Source organism: Lissotriton vulgaris, unplaced genomic scaffold (assembly GCF_964263255.1).
Source record: "Lissotriton vulgaris unplaced genomic scaffold, aLisVul1.2 SCAFFOLD_640, whole genome shotgun sequence".
Classification (NCBI taxonomy): domain Eukaryota; kingdom Metazoa; phylum Chordata; class Amphibia; order Caudata; family Salamandridae; genus Lissotriton; species Lissotriton vulgaris.
Window position 1 is genome coordinate 377,534 of NW_028243475.1, and position 21,342 is coordinate 398,875.

Sequence of the window (21,342 nt, forward strand, 5' to 3'; positions counted from 1 at the left end):
CATGATATTAGCGAAGCGTGCGATCACCATGCGGTGGAAGTCCCCCAAGCCACCAGACCCTGAGATGTGGAGGGCGGAGCTAGTGAGGTGGGGAAAGGCTGAAAGCACGACGTTGCAGCGCGAAGAACGCAGAGGACTTAGGAAACACCCCATCTCCCTAGACTGGAATGCTTTGCTGGGGTCCTTTGAGTCGGGGAACGATTCAGATTCAGACTCAGAACACACCGTAGACTTGGGACACCGGGAATGAGGGTAGTTCCACATCATTGACTGACACTTATGCGGCGCCTGCCAATAGGTAGGACCCATCGCACGAACCTACAGGTGCACAGCAGCAGACGGCACTCACACGACAGTGTCTAACCCCGCAGCCCCTAGTGCGCGTACAACAGGGATACTGTAACACACGCCATATATACGTGTACGACTGTCCGACACCACAGGCTGGTATAAATATGAATAGGAAGTACCTGGAGGGGGGAGGGCGAGGGTGGGGGGAGTACAGTTTGGGTGTTATAGTGTCATAATGAAAATGTGTATATCCGGTCAGTGCGATCATATGAGCAAATGTGTGACTTATGTACCGAACTGTTATGCACTGCTTACTATACCTTCATATATCCTGCCAATAAAGAAATTTTCAACAAAAAAAAGAGACCAACATTTTGCCAGGACCAATCAGAGCAGCCTCACCCAATAGAACCTTCCTGAGAGAGCTCAGAGCCTCAGATTTGTCTACCGCACGTTGTGCTAGGGAGTCTCCACTGAGCTCTGCTCAGATTTCTCATTCTTACTAGTTATTTCCTCAATTTTCTACTACAATCAAGACATGTCTGACGAGAAGGCATTATTCAGGTCCTGTGCCTCTTGTGGGAAAAAACGACTTTTTGTGGAAGATAAGCATGAAAACTGTATATATTGCTTATACCCGGACCACAAGGCCACTGACTGCAAGGTTTGTAGAACCTTCTCTACAAAAACGCTTCGGGACAGAGAGGGCCGGCTATTGACCTGGCTTCAGAAAATGAAGACTCGGAAGGAGGTGCTCTCATCAGATGAAGAGGATTCAACATCTATGGCTTCCTCTCACAGATCCAAGGAGAGGGGTAGGTTTCCTCCTCCTTCTTCTTCAGCCGAGCCCCCTATCAAGGCCCCTCATAAGATCTCCGACAGGTCTGAGAGGGCTAGTCCCATTAAATCTCCTCACAGAAGTGAAAAGGAGAGGCAGGGACGGGCTGCTGGATTGGTTACAGCCACTAAGGACAAAAAGGAGGTTTCTATCACTTCTCCTCCGTCCAAAAAGGAAACGACTGGTGAAAAATACTCTACAGTCCATCCAGGGACCGTGCCTGAGAGAAAACAGCGTCCGTGACGACAAAAACATCAGGTACGTCGACGAGTGCTTCTATGAAAATTCCCGCTGTTTCCTTGGCTCCGTCGACGGGATCGTCGTCGGTGGCGGTTTTGACGTCGACTACTTCGTCGTTTAAGGTACCAGGTCCGTCGACGATGACTTCTTCCTCGTCGACTATGATGATCTCCGGGAAGGTGCTGTCGACTGCCTCGTTGACTAAGACTACGTCGACGACAACAACGACTTCGACGCTTATGGTGATGACTAGTTCGCCGACGATAATACCGTCTACGACGTCAAAGACTCCGTCGACGAGGTCCACTATACCGTCGACTATTCCATCAACGAAAGCGTCGACGACTGCCGCACCGTCGACGACGGCGGCTCCGTTGACGAAGTCGTCGACGGGTCAGAAACTGCAATTTCCTATACAAAAGCTGAAGATTACACCTGAAATGACGTCTCCAAGACGGGTTTCAACGCTTCCACCTACACTGCTTCTGGATGACTAGTCGGATGTGGAGGAGGATGATGGAGGCCAATATGGGGATGCCTACAGTCCCTCGGATTTACATGTCAAATTGCAAGAGACTGACACGGAGGAATATTATGAGCATGCATATGATCAAGAGGTGCATCGCTATGTTCCTCAGGAGCGACGTCCACCTGGTTTAGGACAGGACATGGTGGCCATGCCGGCCTCTCTAGTCTCTGATCTACAGATGATGCTGCAGGATTATAGAACCAGGTTTCTTTCGGAACCTTTATTGCAGCCTGCGCAACCTCCGCCTAAGGCGTTTCCGCAAGCGCAACCGGTGGTCGTGCAGCCTCCTTCGCAAGTGGTACATCTCATGCCAGTGATCATACCAAGCCCGCCAATACCGTTCAGCAGGATTCCTCTTCTGATGATGAAGTACAGGTGGATCCATTGGCTGATCCATTGCAGGACCCAGACTTGGATCCCGGTGACAGTGGACTACAAGATCCAGACGCCACTGGTCGAGATACTTCTGTTTCACCTCCAGTCGATATAGGGGGATTCCATAACCTCATGGAGAGAGCGTCAAAGAGGTTTGGACTACCAATTACAAGGGAAGAGTCTGAATGTGTCCTGTATGACTTCAAAGAACAATACAGAAAATAAGTCAAATCCATTCCCATAATTGAGCATGTGTGGGATGAAGGGATAAAAACCATGCAAAATCCAGCCACTGTTATCCCGGTTCTTCCCGGGCTGGAAAAGAAATATAAGGCTCCGGAGGGCAGTCCAGCTTGTCTTCTTGGTCAGCCGAAGCCTGATTCGGTGATCTCCCAGGCTGCTCAAAGCAAATCCAAAAACCCATCAACGCCTTTGACTACGCCTCCGTACAAGGACGGTAGGCGCCTGGATAACGTGGGAAAGAGGTTTTCTTCCATGGCCAGCTTGCTTGTTCGAGCAGCAAATGCTCTCGCCATTCTAGGCTGATACGATCGCCAGATGTGGTGTGACATGGAGCCATTTGTGGAACAACTGCCAGACTCCGCGAGGGAAGAGGCCAGGAGAGCCCTTATGGAGGGAGAAAAATCTTCCTCCGAAGTAATCGACTGTGCTATGGATATTGCTTCCACGGCTTTTCGTGCCTTAGCAGGGTCAGCAGTACTATGTCGTCCGGGCTGGCTGAGAGCCACCTGGTTTCGTCAGGAGGTCCTGGACCTCCCATTTGATGGGGAGATGCTTTTTGGTAAACATGTTGATGATGCCCTGCAAAGTATAAAGAAAGATACGGGCACAGCGAAGTCATTGGGATCACTGACCTATCGTAAGGTCCCATTTAGAGGTGCACGAGGCAGAGGCTTCTCTTCTTATAGAGGAAACACCCAACAGAGATATTCCTCACAGTCTTCGCAGTCTTATAAGACTCAATATTCAAATCAACGGCAGGGACCATGCCAAGATGCAATAGCTGCCTCCTGTGTCTACCTACTGTTCCTTCCCTCCCAGTAACATCAGTGGGGGGCAGGATATCCTTTTGTCTGAACAGGTGGAAGTGTATAACATCGGACCAGTGGGTCCTGAATATTGTTCAGAGTGGCCATACGTTGGAATTCCAAGATCTTCCTCCAACAAGAGCTCCGGGCGCCAGCCGCACAAAACATCTGGGTCTGCTCCACCTCGAAGCCCACCAATTGTTCATCAAGGGGGCAATAGAACCGGTACCTCTCTCTGAGGGCCAGAGGCTTTTATTCCAGGTTCTTCCTGGTTCGGAAGACAGCAGAGACTTGGCTCCCCATACTAGACCTACGAGAGCTCAACACTTATCTCATCAAACTCTCTTTCAGGATGGTCACTCCAAGATATTCTTCCTCTTTTGAACCCAGGCGACTTTTTGGCGTTTCTGGATTTAGAAGATGCGTATTTCCACATACCGATACACCCAGCTCACAGACAATATCTACGCTTCACAGTGGGCAAGAGCTATTTCCAATTCAAGGTGCTTCCGTTTGGCCTTCGGTCTGCACCACGGGTCTTCACCAAAGTGTTAGCACCAGTAGCAGCATTTCTACGAAAACAATCCCTGGAAGTTTTCCCTTACTTGGACGACTGGCTCGTCAAGGCTCCATCTTTCAAGGAGACTTCTCAAGCGGTTTCAGCTTGCATCCAGTTGTTCAATCACCTGGGCCTTCAGCTAAACAAACACAAGTCTGTTCTGCAGCCATCAAGATCCACAAGGTTCCTTGGGGCCATTTTGGACACGACGCAATGCACAGCTCGTCCCTCGGAGGAATGTCAACAAAAGTTGATAGTCTCGGCTCGCCAGGTGCTCAACAAGAAATGCCTTTCAGTCCGACAATACAAGTCCCTGCTCGGGTCGATGTCTTCCTGCATACCATTAATACCGCATTGCAGGTTGCGAATACGTCCTCTGCAGGAAGAGCTAGACAAACAATGGTGCCAGGCAGAGGGATCATTCAACGACAAGGTGTTTGTGACGCCACAAATGAAAACAGCATGCGAGTGGTGGCTCGTAAAAGACAATCTCGCGGAAGGTCTGACATTCAGGATTTTACCTTCCCCCCGATTATGACTACAGATGCCTCTTTGGAAGGCTGGGGAGCAGTGCTCAGAGAGCTTCAAGTCAGCGGACACTGGAGTCCAGACCAGCACCAGTGCCATATACATTTTTTGGAGCTAACGGCCATTCGGTTGACTTTACAGGCTTTCCTTCCCAGAGTTCAAAATCAAACAGTGCTGGTCCGGACGGACAATACGACGGCCATGCACTACATTAACAAGCAAGGAGGAACGAAGTCACAAACTCTGTCCAAAAAAGCACAGAGAATCTAGGATTATGCGATTCTGCACGGGATCAATTTGAAGGCCGAACACCTGGCAGGTTCTCTCAATGTCACAGCGGATGCCCTGAGTCGCTAGACAGATGTGAATCACGAATGGGAATTGAATCAGTCCATTCTGGAGAGTGTTCTCGGTCTGGGGGACACCGACCATCGACCTATTTGCCTCTCCGGTGAACGCCAAATGCCGGTTCTACGCCAGCAAAGTTCACCATCAGGGATCTCTGGGGAATGCTCTTTCGATTGCCTGGTATGGCGCATTCTTTTACGCTTTTACGCCAATTCCCCTCATCCCACGAGTACTCAGGAAGATAAAGGTGGAAGCTTGCAAGATGATTCTCATTGCACCGGCGTGGCCCCGGCAATTCTGGTACACAGAACTCCTTCTACTCTCCCAGGATCCTCCAATTCGCTTGAGACCAATTCCATCCCTATTATCGAGGAATCCGGGGCAGGTATTCATTCCGGATCCGAAATCGCTGCACTTGACAGCGTGGCTCCTGAACACAGAGTTCCGTCATCTGAATCTCCCCAAGGAGTGTAGAGAAGTGTTATGCCAGGCTCTGGCACCGAGCACTAATAAAACTTGCAAGGCGAAATGGAAGAGGTTCTGCCTGTGGTGTCAAAGACCAGGTCTCCACCCTTACAAATCTCTGCCTCATCAACTTTTGCCATATATACTATCATTGGCTAAGTCTGGGTTGGCGCATTCTTCGGTGAAGGTACATCTTGCAGCCATATAGAGGTTTCGGCGCAGTTCTTCAGGCCCGTCCTTATGGTCCTCTAGGATTGTTAAACAATTCTTGAAAGGCTTGTTTCGGATGTATCCTCCTGTTCACCCTCCTCCGCCAGTTTGGCAGCTCAATCTTGTCCTGGCTCAACTCATGAAAGCTCAGTTTGAGCCGGTGCACAAGGCGGACTTGAAATTCCTGTCTTGGAAACTTGCCCTCCTCTTAGCTCTAACATCAGCGAGAAGAGTTAGTGAGCTTCAAGCCCTATCCATAGTGCATTCATTCCTTAAATTCAAAAAGGATGTGCTTATACTTCGCACCAATCCGAAATTTATTCTGAAGGTGCCGTCTGAGTTCCACTTGAATGAACCTTTGATTTTAAAGTCTTTCTTTCCGCGCCCTTCTGCACCTGCGGAACGCGCATTACATTCTTTGGACGTTCAAAGATGCTTGAAATTCTACTTAGAACGCACACGACCCTTTCGAAAATCATGCCAATTGTTTGTGTCCTACAGCGCACCACGGAAGGGGTTTCCTTTGGCAAAGAGTGGCATTTCCCGCTGGATCTCAAGTGTGATTCAATTCTGCCATCAGGAGGCGGGCAAGCCACTGGACAGAAAGGTCTGTGCACATTCCACAAGGTCTGTGGCATCGTCTGTGGCTCTTTTCTCTGGAGTCGCCATTAAGGACATATGCAGGGCAGCAACGTGGAGCAGTACTCGTACCTTCATGTAACACTACTGCCTGGAGTCTGCAGGACGAGACGACGCGGCTGTTGGTCAAGCAGTTCTACGGAATCTTTTTCATTGAGAGGTGAGCTTTCCCTACAGTCCCTCCTTCCTGGTGAGCACATTTTGTTTCTTGTTTTTGCTATGCTATAAGTATTGCTATGTGGTTATGTGATGCCATGTATCTACAAAATGTGTCTTGGTAATTTACTGCTAGCTGCTCTGATGCAAAGCATGGGAATCTATGAAAGTTCCAATACTGGGGCAAGAAAACAAGTTACTTACCTGTAACTTTGGTTCCCCAATAATGGTAACTTTCATAGATTTCCCATGCGCCCACCCTCCTCCCCTGGGAAAGCTGAGTCTTTTTACAGAGTTAGTGGCGGTTTGCACAACGGCTACGAAAATCTGAGGCTCTGAGCTCTCTCAGGAAGGTTCTATGGGGTGAGGCTGCTCTGATTGGTTCTGGCAAAATGTTGGTCTCTTTTACACAAAGAGAGTGATAGGATACAAAATGAGATGAGGCCTAGGTCTATTTTTCTCTTTTGTTTCTATGGTTGTGATACTACCGAGGCTCCCATTCCGACGACTGGGAATGATACAAAGCATGGGAATCTATGAAAGTTACCAATACTGGGGAACCAAAGTTACAGGTAAGTAACTTGTTTTCTTACCTCTCCAAGTAGTGGCCGTACCCAGAAGACCTTTGTCCCGAGCCTGCAGTGTGTTTGCAAACCGGAGAAACCCCATTGAAAGCTACAGGGCGCCCAAAGCCAAAACAGCACTCTAAACCCAGCCACCCCAGTGCCGCTGAGGGTGCACTTTTTGTGCCGGCTTGAACCCCTATTTGCCCTTAGCTTAAGTCCAGGAGCTTTGCTCCCACAACCTTGTTGCCTGATAGTAAGCAGCCACCAACCGGAGGCACCCTATCCCCCATTGGATAACATGGGGCCTCAGCACTCTGCACCCGCCCGAACTAGTACCGCTGAGGATGTAACACGTGTATCCTTCACCCTGAGGAACTCTGAGTCTACCCCAGAATACAAACTCCCACAACCGAATGCTTACCTTTGAACCAATAATCCTATTTTCCTCCATAGGATAACATTGACTGTTTTTCTGTGAAAAGTTTCTAAGTGTGGAGTTGGAAAATCTATAAAAGTCTCTAAAACTGTAACAAAATAACCAAAACACTTTTACTTGGCTGTTTACAGGAAGTGTCCCAGTGCAGAATCTAGGTATACTGCACTGTGTAAGAAAAGTAATGTGTAAAGCAAACAGTCCGGAGATTTTTTCTTCAGCAAAACCCCTGCGCGTCGGTAGGTGGCGTTGGTTGACTCTGCGTTCGTCGTTGTGGTGCCAGGATGACATTCGCTGTGTCTACATAGAATCTGCATCGGCGCGCTGATGTCAGTTCTTTCTTTTTCTGCGCCAGCCTAGCACCGATCAGGAAAGAACTTACCCTTAGCACTTTTTTGCGACTTTTGTTGACGTATTTTTATGAGTCTTGGACTCCCGGTGCGCGAGGATTGTCCCAACATCTGACAGGCCTAAAGCCCTGTGGCTCCTGTCCCGAGATGTCTGAGAGATCTGCACCTCGTGCTTGTGGTGTCTGGAGAGCGACCACGACCCTAAGTTGTGCTCCAACTAGCGGGCCATGCTACTGAAGACTTTGCGGGAGCAGTCCCGAAAGTTCTTGGAGGCCCGGCAGTTGGCTCCACGTTGCTCCCAGTCTCCTTCGATAGGAAAAGGGATTTGGAGCACCCTGCTGACACGTCACAGCTGAATTACCTTATGCATCATGGTCGATGTGGTTCAATGTTGCTCGCTTCACACAGTTCTCACAGTTTGTTGGCCAGTGCCAGTACCATTATTCTTTTCAAGTGTATCCCCAGACACGTGTTTATAGATTCCTCTTTCATCAGTGGGTAAAAATGTTCGTAGGTCGCTGGACGTGCTGCTGCAGTTTCCTCAGGGTTAGTGCCACTCTCAGCGCGCAGGTGCTCACAGAGCTAGTCAGCTCACGGCCCACTGGAGCCATCTTAAACAGTCAAAGGGATTTGGAGCATTTTTCCCCACTGATAAAAGAGGAATCTAGAAACACTTGTCTGGGGATACACTTGAAAAGATACTGGTACTGGCACTGGCCAACGAACTGTGTGTGAAGCGAGCAACATTGAACCACATCGACCATGATGCATGAGGTAATTCAGCTGTGGCGTGTCCGCAGGGTGCTCCAAATACCTTTGACTCCTTCAACAGGAAGGTCACGAGGCCAATTCCAGAGCCCCCTCTCCTCCTCACACTCAAGTCGTCTATGTCCTCTGATAAGTCAAAGAACAAGAAGGCGAAAAAGCACAAGTGCTCTTCGCCTTCTTCCTGTCGGTCAACTGATGTGAAGCGGGACTCATTGCTCAAAGGCTCCGTCTCCAGTCCCTCCTTCAGCCTTCCACCCTTTCCAGTAGCCTGAGCATCCCCTGCCCAAATCTGACAGTTTGAGTCCTTACATCTCGTTTTTGGGCAGCCTGACTCAACCAGCACGCCTTCAAGCCCTGCAGAGCGGTTCGGGGGTCCTCTCGCCTTCGATGCCAGTAGCTCTGGCCACAGCGCAGGAGGGCCCCTGCAGGACTAGACCTGGATCCGTATTGAGGCCGGTTTATTCCCCCTACCTTCCCTGGCGCTGATCTCGGCTCCAACAAATTCCCCCCCGCTGGAGGTTACTTTCTTTCCCCTGTTCATCTGTGTGTTCCTTATTGACCAGAGGCTGGTGATGAGGATTGGGAGGAGTCGATGGATCCTTTAACTGACCAACTGGAAGAACCGGACTGGCAAGAGAACCTGGGTGATGCCAGTGGTCTAGACACCTCTCCAGACACGGGTTTGCTTTCTCCCCTTACTGTGGCTATGGAGGAGGGAGCGTCCTGTACTGTGGTGGTAAGGGCAGCCGAGGTCCTTGGCCTTGAGCTCCCTTCGGTGGCAGTCATCACTAGCCTCCTGACAGAGGTGCTTCAGCCTGCTGCTTCTTCCTCAGAACCCCTGTTGACATTTAATGAAGCCCTTACATCTGAAAGAGACACGTTAGTGATAGATTCCTTACCTTAGAATATCCCCAGGCGTCAGACTGGATCCGGAAACTTTTGCGTAGCAATACCCCTGCGCGTCGGTAGGCGTCGTGAGCGCCGGAATGACGTCGTCTGAGTACTTAGACGCCGCCCATGCGCGCTGACGTCAGTTCTTCTTTTTTCCGCGCCAGCTAGCGCAGATCCAGAAGAGGCTCTACCCCCAGTCAATTTTTGACTCAACTTTTTTGATCTTTTGATCTCTCATTTTTGTCGAGTTGTCGACTCTATCGGTGCCAGGGATGCCCGGGTTCAAGCCTTGCTCGAAGTGCGATCGACTCATGTCGGTCACGGACCCCCATCGCCGGTGCCTGAAGTGCTTAGGCCTCGACCACGACGATCGGACCTGCTCCGACTGCCGGGCCCTGAAGTCGAAGGTTAGGCGGGAGCGGTCCCGCAAGCGACTCGAGCTGAGGCAGTCGGCCCCGCCCCGCGCCGCTCCAGGTCCCGGTCCCACGGGAGGTCGAGGGACAGGTCGCGAGGTCGGAGTCATCGAAGCTCCGGAAGTGGACACCGATCGTCTGGTTCCAAGTCCTCAGGTAAGAGGCATGAGAGGTCGGAGCGACGTCATCGATCCTCCGACCTACCCCGACGCTCGCACGATGCGGCCGGAGGCTCGGGCGACACCGCCCACGCGGCTCCGCGGGAGTCGCAAGCGTCGCCGCCTGCCCCACACCTTCGGGTCCCTGGGTACGGCGCGACGCCGGAGGAGGTCGAGAGGTACCTCATGGCCATGAGGGCCCTCCCTCCTCAGTCTGTTCCCGTGGCGCCTTCGGGCCGATCGGTTCCGTCTGGAGGTCCTTCCGGGTCGGGCGCTTCGGTCCGACGCCGCTGGCGACTTCGGTCTCGGCGCCGCAGGACCTCACCGGATCCGGGACCTCGCCGGTCGACCCTACGACCTCGCCGGCGCCGTCCCTTCAGGTGTCGCCCCCGGCATCCAATGTGGTTGCCGCCCCCAATGTTTCCTGCGGTCCTACTCAGGCGCCGGAAGGGCACCGCTGGGCGCCGATTCCGACAGCCTTTGGGGATTTTTATCTCCACGAGGAGGCCCTGTCTGCTAATCCTGGTTTCCAGGACACAGGTGACGAGGAAAATTGGGAGGGGTCCGAGGACCCACTGGCACAAGATTGCCAGTCGCAGCAGGACTGGACATATGAGCTTGGGGAGGCCAGTGGTATTGACACATCGCCAGACACTGGATTTACCTCACCTCCGACTGTGGCTTCGGAGGCGGGTTCTACTTATAGCGTAGTGTTGACGAAGGCAGCTAAGGCCTTAAACCTTAAGCTCCCCGTCGCGGCCGTGAGGACTAATCTCCTCACTGAGGTCCACAAACCGCAGTCGAGCCCCAGCGAGCCTCTGCTGCCGTTCAATGAGGCCTTATGTGACGTTCTTGTGGGCACTTGGTCCAAGCCCGCCACAGGCCCGCCTGTGGATAGGAACGTGGCCAGACGCTACCGCCCGGCCCCGGGCGACCCATGCTTTTTGTCCACCCATCCCACCCCCGAGAGTCTGGTCATCCAGGCCTCAAACTCCCAGACCGCATTCCCGTCGGCCCCGCCAGACAGGGAATCCAAGAGATATGAACAGTTCGGGAAGAAGGTTTTCTCATCTGTTAGCTTAGGGCTGCGGTCTGTGAATACCGCCTGTCTCTTGGGCCGCTACACCCACACTCTGTGGGACACGGTTGCGGAGGTGCTGCCACAATACCCGGAGGAGGTCCAGGCTAAACTTGGCCAAGCCCTTGCGGACGGCCGAGATGCAGCACGCTTTTCTATCCGGTGTGGGCTGGATACAACGGACTCACTGGGCAGGGCGATGGCAACGACGGTGGCGGTTCGACGCCACGCCTGGTTGAGGTCCTTCAACTTCTTGGCCGATGTCCAGGCCACCCTCCTGGACATGCCGTTTGATGGCCGTCGCCTCTTCGGCGACAAGGCAGACCATGCGCTGGAACGTTTCAAGGACTCCAGGGCTACGGCCAAGTCCTTGGGCCTCACGGCCCCACGCCAGCAAACGGGTGCCTTTCGCTCCTTTCGTGGCCACGGAAGGGGCGCCCCACCACGTACCGTCAGCCACACACCGCAGAATGTCCAGCAGCGCGGTGCCGGACATGGAAACCGCCGTGGCGGCGGTCGGCAGCACACCTCCCTCAGCAGCACCTGCCTCAAAACCTTCCTAGTCTGAGTTTTCAGGCCCATGTGACGCCTGTGGGGGGCAGGGTTCGCCATCACCTCTCCCACTGGCGCACAGTCACTTCGGACAGGTGGGTGCTGCAGATTGTTCGAAGGGGCTACTCCCTCCCCTTCGAGGCATCCCCTCCATCCATGCCACCGCAATGCCACCGTGTGTCGGGGGATCACTTGCAACTTCTGCAAGAGGAAGTCACGGCCCTCTTGGCCAAGAGGGCCATCGAGCGCGTTCCTGGGCCAGAAGTAGGGTGTGGATGTTACTCCCACTACTTTCTGGTGCCCAAGAAGGGCAAAGGGGGCCTACGCCCTATCTTGGACCTACGGAACGTCAACGGCTTCCTCCGGAAGGAGAAGTTCAAGATGCTGACTTTGGCTCAGGTCCTGGCTGCCCTGGACCCGGGAGACTGGATGGTAGCGTTGGACCTGCAGGACGCCTATTTCCACATCCCCATCCTGCCGGCCCACCGGCGTTACCTGCAGTTCACGGTAAGCCAAGTGCACTTTCAGTTTACCGTGCTCCCCTTCGGCCTTACCAGCGCCCCACGGGTGTTCACGAAGGTGATGGCGGTGGTTGCAGCTCATCTGCGCAGGCAGGGGGTATCAGTCTTCCCCTACCTGGACGACTGGTTGTTGAAGGCGGGCTCGCCCCAGACAGTCGTCAGCCACCTCCAGACTACGGCCGACCTCCTGCACCTGCTGGGGTTCTCCATCAATGTGCCGAAGTCACACCTGTGTCCCTCTCAGAAGCTCCTCTTCATCGGAGCGGTTCTCGACTCGGCGCAGTTTCGGGTTTTCCCACCCGAACAGCGGGTTCGGGATATTCAGGCTCTGGTTCCCATCTTCCAGCCGTTATCCTGAGTCTCGGTCAGGTTGACGCTGCGGCTTCTGGGGCTGATGGCCTCCTGCATCCTTCTGGTGCATCACGCCAGGTGGCGGATGCGGGCTCTGCAGTGGGACCTGAAGTTTCAGTGGGCCCAGCATCAGGGCAACCTGTCCGATCATGTCTTGATCTCGGAGGGCACTGCGAGACAACTGCAGTGGTGGCTCACGGACCGCGACTGGGTCAGTGGCAGATCCCTCTCCTTACCCCACCCGGAGCACGTAGTTGTGACGGACGCATCCCTCCAGGGCTGGGGAGGCCACATGGGAGAGGCGGAGATCAGAGGCCTCTGGTCTCCGGCGGAGTCCCGGCTCCATATCAACCTGTTGGAGCTTCGGGCGATTCGTCTAGCACTAAAGGCATTCCTCCCCTCTGTCCGGGGGAGTGCAGTGCAAGTGTTCACCGACAACACCACCGCCATGTGGTACTACAACAAACAAGGCGGAGTGGGGTCGTGGACCCTTTGCCAAGAGGCTCTGCGCCTATGGCAATGGCAGGAACATCAGGGCGTGACCCTGGTGGTTCAACACCTGGCAGGCTCTCTGAATGCCAGGGCGGACGAACTCAGCCGTCGGTAAATGATGGATCACGAATGGCGTCTGAACTCGGACGTGGCGCAAGGTCTCTTTCAGCAGTGGGGAGAGCCTTGGTTAGATCTATTCGCCACAGAAGAGAACGCGCAATGTCATCAGTTCTGCGCGTTGGAATTTCCAAGGCGGCACTCGCTCGGAGACGCTTTTCGTCGCGAGTGGAGTTGCGGTCTATTGTACGCCTTTCCGCCTATACCACTTCTGCCCAGAGTGCTGAAGAAGATCAGGCGCGACCGGGCCCGGGTTATCCTTGTGGCTCCAGACTGGGCACGAAGATACTGCTATCCCGAGCTACTCAGCATGTCAGTCGATCCCCCGATTCGTCTGCCTCTTCGGGAGGACCTTCTGTCGCAGCAGCAGGGGACGGTGCTGCACCCGAACCTGTCCAGTCTCCACCTACAAGCTTGGAGATTGAGCGGCGACAGTTGAGGCCATTTGACTTGCCTCCTGAAGTCTGTGATATCATTCTGGCAGCCAGGCGTCCCTCCACAAAGTTGGTATACGCCTGCAGGTGGAACAGGTTTGTGGCATGGTGCACAGCAAAGGCTGTGGATCCTCTCTCTGCACCCCTTTCGGAAGTGCTGCTCTTTCTTCTTTCCCTTGCCCAGCAGGGCTCTGCTCTGGGCACTCTTAAAGGGTACCTTTCTGCTCTTTCCGCCTTCTTAAGGCTACCTGATCAGCCTTCTTTATTCAAGTCCCCCATTGTAAGCAGATTTCTGAAGGGCATCACACACATTTTCCCTTCGTGATGCCCCAGTGGGACTTGAATCTTGTTCTCACTTATCTGATGTGTGCTCCCTTTGACCCACTCCATAACTGTCCTCTCCGTCTTCTCGCGTTGAAAACTGCCTTCCTGGTTGCCATCACCTCTGCCAGGAGAGTGAGTGAGCTCCAGGCTCTTTCTTCTTCTCCACCTTTCCTATCTGTTCATCCTGACAAGGTGGTGTTACGTACACGACCTTCCTTTCTGCCCAAGGTTGTCACGGCCTTCCACATCGGGCAGTCCATCACTTTGCCCACCTTCTTTCCGCCTCCGCATCCCTCGAAAGAGGAGGAGAGGCTCCACCGTCTGGATCCAAAACGTGCGCTCTCCTACTACCTAGATCGCACACGCCAATTCCGGGTGGATGACCAACTCTTTGTTGGTTACGTGGGCGCGAAGAAGGGAAAGGCTGTACACAAGAGGACCATTTCAAGGTGGATCATCTTGTGTATTCAAGCATATTACTCCATGGCGAGGAAGGAGCCCCCTGCTGGGTTGCGGGCTCACTCCACTCGGGCCACGGCGACAACAACTGCCCTGGGCCGAGGAGTCCCCTTACAGGACATTTGCCAGGCAGCTACGTGGGCCTCGCTGCACACGTTCGCAAGACACTACTGCCTGGACAGTCAAGTCCGGAGGGATGGCTTCTTTGGCCGTTCCGTCCTCCAGGACTTTCTGGTGTGATATTGGTTCGCAGACCCACCACCGGGGATGGTATTGCTGGGGTATCTATTCTAAGGTAAGGAAACTATCACTAACGTGTCTCTTTCAGATGCACAAGTTACTACTTGTGTAACGATATATCTGTAAGAGACATTAGTTAGTGATAGATTCCTTACTGACCCACCCATCCTCCCCGTTCTGCGAACAGATATCTAGGGTTAAGGTCATCCCCTTTCAGGGCCCTAGTTTCATGGCACCAGTGTTGGTTCTCTCATGGCTCTGCGTATCTGTCGCGGAAAAGCTGTGTATCAGAACTGACGTCAGCGCGCATGGGCGGCGTCTAAGTACTCCGACGTCATTCCGGCGCTCACGACGACTGACGCGGAGCCGCAGACGACGCCTACCGACACGTGGGGTATTGCTACGCAAAAGTTTCCGGATCCAGTTTGACGCCTGGGGATATTCTAAGGTAAGGAATCTATCAATAACTAATGTCTCTTACAGATATATCGTTACACAAGTAGTAACTTGTGCTGATGTCCTTCTGGGAACTTGGTACAAACCCAGCACCACTGCCGGGCCCGGGGCGACCCAGTGTTCCTGAACCCAACATCCTTCCACTGAGAGCTTGGTGGTCCAAGCCTCCTCTTATAAGAGCGCGTTCCCTTTTGCTCCTCCAGGTATGGAATCCAAGATGCTGGACCATCTTGGAAAGCAAATGTTCTCTTTCTCCAGCTTGGCACTGCGGTCTGTGAATACTGCAAGCCTCTTGGGCCGCTACGCCCATACCGTCTGGCTTACAGTCACGCACGTGGTGCCTGGAGGAGGCCCTTGGCTGTTCTCTCCCAGGCAGCGGCGGATGGGAGAGATGCAGCCAAATTTGCCGTTCAGTGTGGACCGGATAACACCGACTCACTGAGCGTAACGATTGCCACATCGGTAGCGCTTAGACGCTATTCCTGGTTCAGGACATCTGGCTTTTCGGGGATATCCATTCAATCTTGATGGACATGCCCTTTATCTTTTTTTGGGCTTGAGTGCTTTAAAGAGACTTGATCTATGTCCAGGTCTTTGGGCCTCAATGCGCCTTCCCATCCACTCCAGTCTGCCTTTAGTCCCTTTCATGGCTACGGAAAGGGCACCCAACCACGTCCAGTGAAGCCACCGGTTCACGCAAGCTGGCCAGCTTCTGCATGACCGCGAGTCCCAGCGTGCTTGAGGGTCTGGTAGCCAGCATGCAGGCCAGTCCATCTCCCCTCCTGCCACTGCCTCCAAATCTTATTAGTCTGACATTCAAGGCCCATCTTCAGCTAGTTGGAGGCAGGATTTGCCATCACCTCCTCCACTGGTAATCCATCACCTAGGACTGGTGGGTTCTGCAAATTGTCCAAAGGGGCTACTTCCTCCCTTTCGAGACTATCCTCCCTCCATGCCACTGCATGTCGGAGGAACATTTGGCACTTCTCTGATCTTTAGGCCAATGGGGCTATAGAGGGGGTCCCTGCGCCAGAAGTGGTTGCTATTCCCGCTACTGTCTGGTGCCCAAGAAGGACAAAGGCCTGCATCTGATTCTAGACCTAAGTTCCCTCAACTGCCGCCTCTGGAAGGAGAAGTTCAAGATTATCACGTTGGCTCAAGTCCTGTCTGCCCTCGACCCAGGAGACTGGATGGTGGTGTTGGACTTGCTGGATGGTTATTTCCACATTCCCGTCCTGCCGGCCCACAGACGCTATCTACGATTAACGGCGGGCCACGAGCACTTTCAGTTCACCGTTCTCCTCTTTGGCCTTACCTGTGCCCCTCAGGTGTTCACATATGGCGATGGTCGCAGCTCATGTGCACAGATCAGGGGTTCCAGTCTTCCCCTATCTCGACGACTGGCTGTCGAAGGCGGGCTCACCCCAGGCTGTCGTCTCCAGACTACAGCGGACCTCCTACATTCGTTGGCGTTCACTATAAACGTGCCAAAGTCACATCTGATTTCCTCTCAGATGCTCCCTTTCATCAGAGCTGTTCTGGACACAGTGCAGTCTTGGACCTATCCTCTTGAACAGCAGGTCTGGGATATTCGGACTATGATACCGATGTTTCAGTCCTTATCCTGGATTTCGGTGAGAAAGACTGAGGCTGCTGGGCCTCATGGCCTCCTGCATCTTGCTGGTGGATCATGCCAGGTGGCATATGCAGGCTCTGCAGTGGAACCTGAAGTTAGTGTGTGCAGCATTCAGGGGAATATTTCAGACTCTGTCCAGATCTGAGGAGACTGCGACACCGTTGCAGTGGTGGGTAACAAACCAAGATCGGGTCAGAGGCAGATCCCTCTCTCTTCCCCAACCAGATCTAACGGTAGTGACAGATGCGTCACTCCTGGGATGGGGCGGTCATCTGGGAGAGGCAGAGATCAGAGATGTCTGGCCTACGGCGGAGTCCGGGGCTCCATATCAACCTGCTAAAGCTCCAGGCGGTCTTTGTTCCTTCCTAAAGTGGTTACTCCATTTCAAGTAGGACAATCCATCACCTTGCCCAGCGTTTTCCCATCTCCGCTCCCTTTCAAGGGGGAGAGATTCCACCGTCTGGACCCGAAACATGCGTTGTCATTCTATCCTGACCGCACCAGACTTCTAGGTAGATGATCAACTCTTTGTTGGCTGTGTGGGTGCCAAAAAAGGCCGGGCTGTTCAAAAAAGTACTATCTCTCGATGGGTTGTCCTTTGCATTAAGATCCGCTATGCTTTCGCGAATAAGGATCTCCCAGTGGGGTTCTATGCTCACTCCACTAGGGCTACAGCAGCAACCACTGCATTAGGACGCAGAGTCCCACTCCTTGGTATCTGCCTTGGCTGCAACGTAGGAATCTCTGCACACGTTTACCAGACACTATTGCCTGGACAGTCCAGTCCAGAGGAACCGCTATATTGCCTGTTCGGTCCTCCAGGACTTTCTCGTGTGAAATTGGTTGACAGACCTCCGGGATGATATTCTGGGGTATCTAGTCTAAGGTAAGGAATCTACAACGAGCAGTCCCTATCAGATGAGCAAGTTACATACCTTCGGTGAAGATGTATCTGGTAGAGACGTATTTTAGTCCCCCCGCGCTCTTCAAACTGATTTTTAGGCATAGGGACTCCCTTACTGGGCCCTAGTTGTGTCGTACCAGTGGTTAGTGTCTTTCAGGGCTCTGCGCTTCTGGCATGGAAAGTAGTGTCAGAACTGACGTCTGCGTCCACGACTGCAGACGCGGAGTCGACTGATGGCACCTACCAACACGCAGGGGTATTGCTGAAGAAAAACCTCTGGATCCAGACTGATACCCGTGGGGGGCAACTCTAAGGTAAGGAATCTATAACTAACATATGTCTCTGCCAAATATAGCGTTACCGAAGGTAAGTAACTTGTTCTTACAAAGAAAAAGCATGAGTTGACATAATAGAAAGAGTAATTTACTAACTCTCACTGAATTGAATTCCCAATCAACCCCTTCGCCGCTTCACCTACAACTCAAAGATGAGGTTTGGACTGCACTTCCTCACCAATCACAATCATGAAAGTGAAGTCGGCCCTAAAGGGTGAATCTTGGCATTTCAATTTGACTACTTAAATATTGTGAGTCGGATATATCAGTGGTTAACAGTACCCATGGAAAATACTGCTAAGCAACCACAGACTGTTTCAGGACCCAAGAAAAGTTAGTTACAGGGTAGAAACACTAGCTCATGTGCCAGAAATGTCTGGCCTACTAAAACTTTTTAACTCTTATTTAATTTTTTTTTTTTTTTTTTTTTTTTTTTTTTACAGGTAAAATGATCACAGCAGCCTACGTTCCTCTTCCTGCATATCACAGCCTTTTTCCAGATTCCATGAACTCAACACAGCTTCTTGTCCCAGTCCGGCGATAAATGTACAGAACTCTGCCATTTTTTGTACATATTTTTTGAAAGGAGATTTAGTTCTTTTATTTAGCAAAGTTAAGAAAGAATGGTTGTATGTCATTTTGTGTACTCTTCCTGTTAAAATATATAATAAAGAAGGAATGCTTTCTTTTCATTCTTCCAATGTTGTATTCCAGTTATATACAAAACCTGTTCCTATTCAGCCTTACAATTAATGTACATTGATAAAGATGATTAGAGGCAGTGTAGATTATATGGGGGGGGGGGGGGGGTTGCAGGTTGAAATATTCTTTAAACGTCATTGAAAGAAAAGTTGCTTTTTTAGACAGTAGCCGGTTATTTTTGGCATCAGGAAGTTACATTTTACATTTCACTAAGTGTATTCGCTTTATCTAAAGACGCCATAAATATAGTTTGAAAATGTTGAATAATAAATGAGCTACTAGAGGGTGTTTGCGGGAGTTTCTGTTGAAACTTTGCACACTTTTTTTTATCCTAATGTGCAATAGGAGAATCCATCTAAGTAGCATCCATCTTCAAAATAAACTTTCATTAGTTGATCATATTACCTATCTATGTGCTGAACTGCTGTTGAGGATGAATGATCGATTTCAAAGTTTTTATTTCTTGATGGTACGTTTTTCAAGTTAAATATCAGTGAAAGTTTCTTTTGTAAATAGTGTTTTTGTGTCTTTGACGTACCAAATAAAGTTCAAACTGCATTTCCTGAAAACAAAAAAGCCTGTTGCATTCAAGTCTGAAAAACATTCAACTTGAAAAGCATACAATTTGGAAATGCAGTTGCAATTTTGTTTGGTTGCATATAATCTTTGATCTTAAGCTCTGTGAGCTCCGAAATCTATTTTTTGGCTAATTGAGTGTGTTTGAGACAGCTTGCTATTTCTATCAAATGACTTTCGTATTGCAACTATCTTTGTAAAGAGCCACACTGAAATAAAACTCTTAAGCGTTTTCCTATAAATTAAAATTTTCCATGATCTTTTGAAGTTGTGCTGAAAGAGTAAATTGAGAACTAATTGTTGGTTGCCGATTAACTCGAATCCATATAGCTCACAAGAAAGTGATAACCTGTTAAACAAATTCGCCATCTTACGAATTTTTATTGAATTTGTGTAACTTTTGGATATATCCTCGTATTTATTTGCCCTAGCAACACTTTTTCAACAAAGAAAATCACTTTACAGCAAACAGAAATGACCATGTAAAGATATGTGCTTTCCAAGTGTAATCATTTAACAAACTGAATACAGTGTTAACCTATGAGAATATCAAAACATTTTTAAATACATGAAGCTTCAGTACTCGGACTGGATCGTCATTTTTTCTAGCAATTAATCAAGTGCAACATAACTAGCAGGTCTGCTAAACACTAACTGGAAGCAATAAAACGTCTCTGATGGCACCAGTGACTTTTTTTTATTTCGGGGCCATCAGTTGCTCAGTCTTTTTTCAACATTTTCTTTCTTATACTTCTGCCCTCGAGTCCGCTGCTCTAATGTATTAGGCAGCCATATGTGATTTTAATGCATCGGTGCATCAACCTAAAGCTGTTTGAGTGGATCAAGGTTACACTTTAGGTCATCTCATTAGTAGACATTCAGTTCAAATATCAGTCATAATCACTGATCCATAGTTCTTCAAATGTCCCTTATTACAAGCATCATAAAACCCACACATTTTCCTAGTCTTGTGATAATAAAAGAGATAGAGGTGAAGCTAATGAACCCTCCTCACCAAGCCACCCAGATCTTGGACAGATTTTCCTTGCTAGAGCCTCGTTGAATAGCCTAAACCCCATTACCTTTTCTCTGTAACACCAGAAAAGGAATCACAACAGCCTGTTTTAGAACGGAAGGTATTTGCTTCAGACAATTTGGTGTTGAAAGCATTTTAGTGATTTTGCAACATAAACCTATTCTAGACTAGCATGCTCTGCATTGTTCAGTCAAACAATTATAGTGTGGGGAAAGGATAAAAAGGAGTGTTTTGCGGGGGTAACATATCTTCTAGATTAATATGCTGTGCATTATTACCCCATTTTGTAGTTGAAGCTGGATGTGAATGGTTTTAGGGGACGTGTTTTTTTTTCTTTAACCTTCACACTTTTGGTTTAGAAGTGTTATGAGAGCTCCTGAAGACAGTGGAGAAACTAGATTCTAAACGTTAACTTTGAGTTCAAGTGAATAGGAGGACATATTCTGGAGTTCATAGCTGGAAACTAACAGATTTTTTGGTCAAGGTCTTCAACTGGGTTAGAGAATGTGTACAGGGTATGGTGTTTCAAAGCCTCCTCAGTGCCTATACCTGCAATTTTATTGTGGTGGGGGCCACTAATGACTAGGAGAGAAATCTGTTGGTTGTGGACTTGGAAGGACGCAGCACTGACCCAGGGTTATAGTTCAGGAGCAAATTTTGCAGGGTTTTGAGGCAGATTCACCCCATGAAGTAGTGCTTTATCTGATTTGGCCTCCATTTCTTGACGATATATATAACTATATCGTAAGGTTAAAAGATGCAGACACATGTGAAGTGCTGATGGATGGATGGATGTAGAACCAGAGCATGATCCCTTCTTTGATTCATTTATTCAACAACACTGCAAGCATCAGTATCTTCCAATGTTTCCAGCGATAATGTAGCAATGGAAATAGCGTGCCACAGCGAGCTCTCATGACGTCGAGACATGACCCGCAGGTGCATCCGAGTCTGATGTCAAGCCCTCCTGTGATATCTCCGCATAACCCTGTGAGGCTCCTGATGCCGGATGCGACTGCAGCACGGTGCTTGACTCAGTCGACACAGTTCTTCTCAGTTCCCCATCTCGGTGGAGGTAGAGTCCATGCCGGGTTGACGAGTCCTCTTCGGTAGTCGTCATCAACACCAAAGGTGGGAGCTTCCTGAGGAAGTACGTAGAAGTCACGTGGGTCACCAAATGGTGATATGTCGACGCCCACCTGGGCCACCCAAAAAAAAAGAAAAAAAGACTACAATTCCAGACCCAACCACTAGATGGCGGAATAATGCACAGCATAGTGAATCCAGAAAGTCTTCAAGCTGCAAAACTAGACCGACCGGTAA

At 50.6% G+C, this 21,342-nt stretch overlaps 1 protein-coding gene across 1 annotated transcript in view; it reads left to right on the forward strand.

The window, feature by feature from the left end:
• LOC147668336 (uncharacterized) overlaps positions 1 to 18,402 on the forward strand; it is a 190,156-nt gene extending 171,754 nt beyond the window's left edge. The window contains exon 8 of the mRNA XM_086948588.1: positions 18,149 to 18,402. Coding sequence (XP_086804714.1) covers positions 18,149 to 18,249 — 101 coding nt within the window. The 3' untranslated portion in view covers positions 18,250 to 18,402. The remainder of the gene's footprint in view (positions 1 to 18,148) is intronic.
• The last annotated feature ends 2,940 nt before the right edge of the window (positions 18,403 to 21,342 follow it).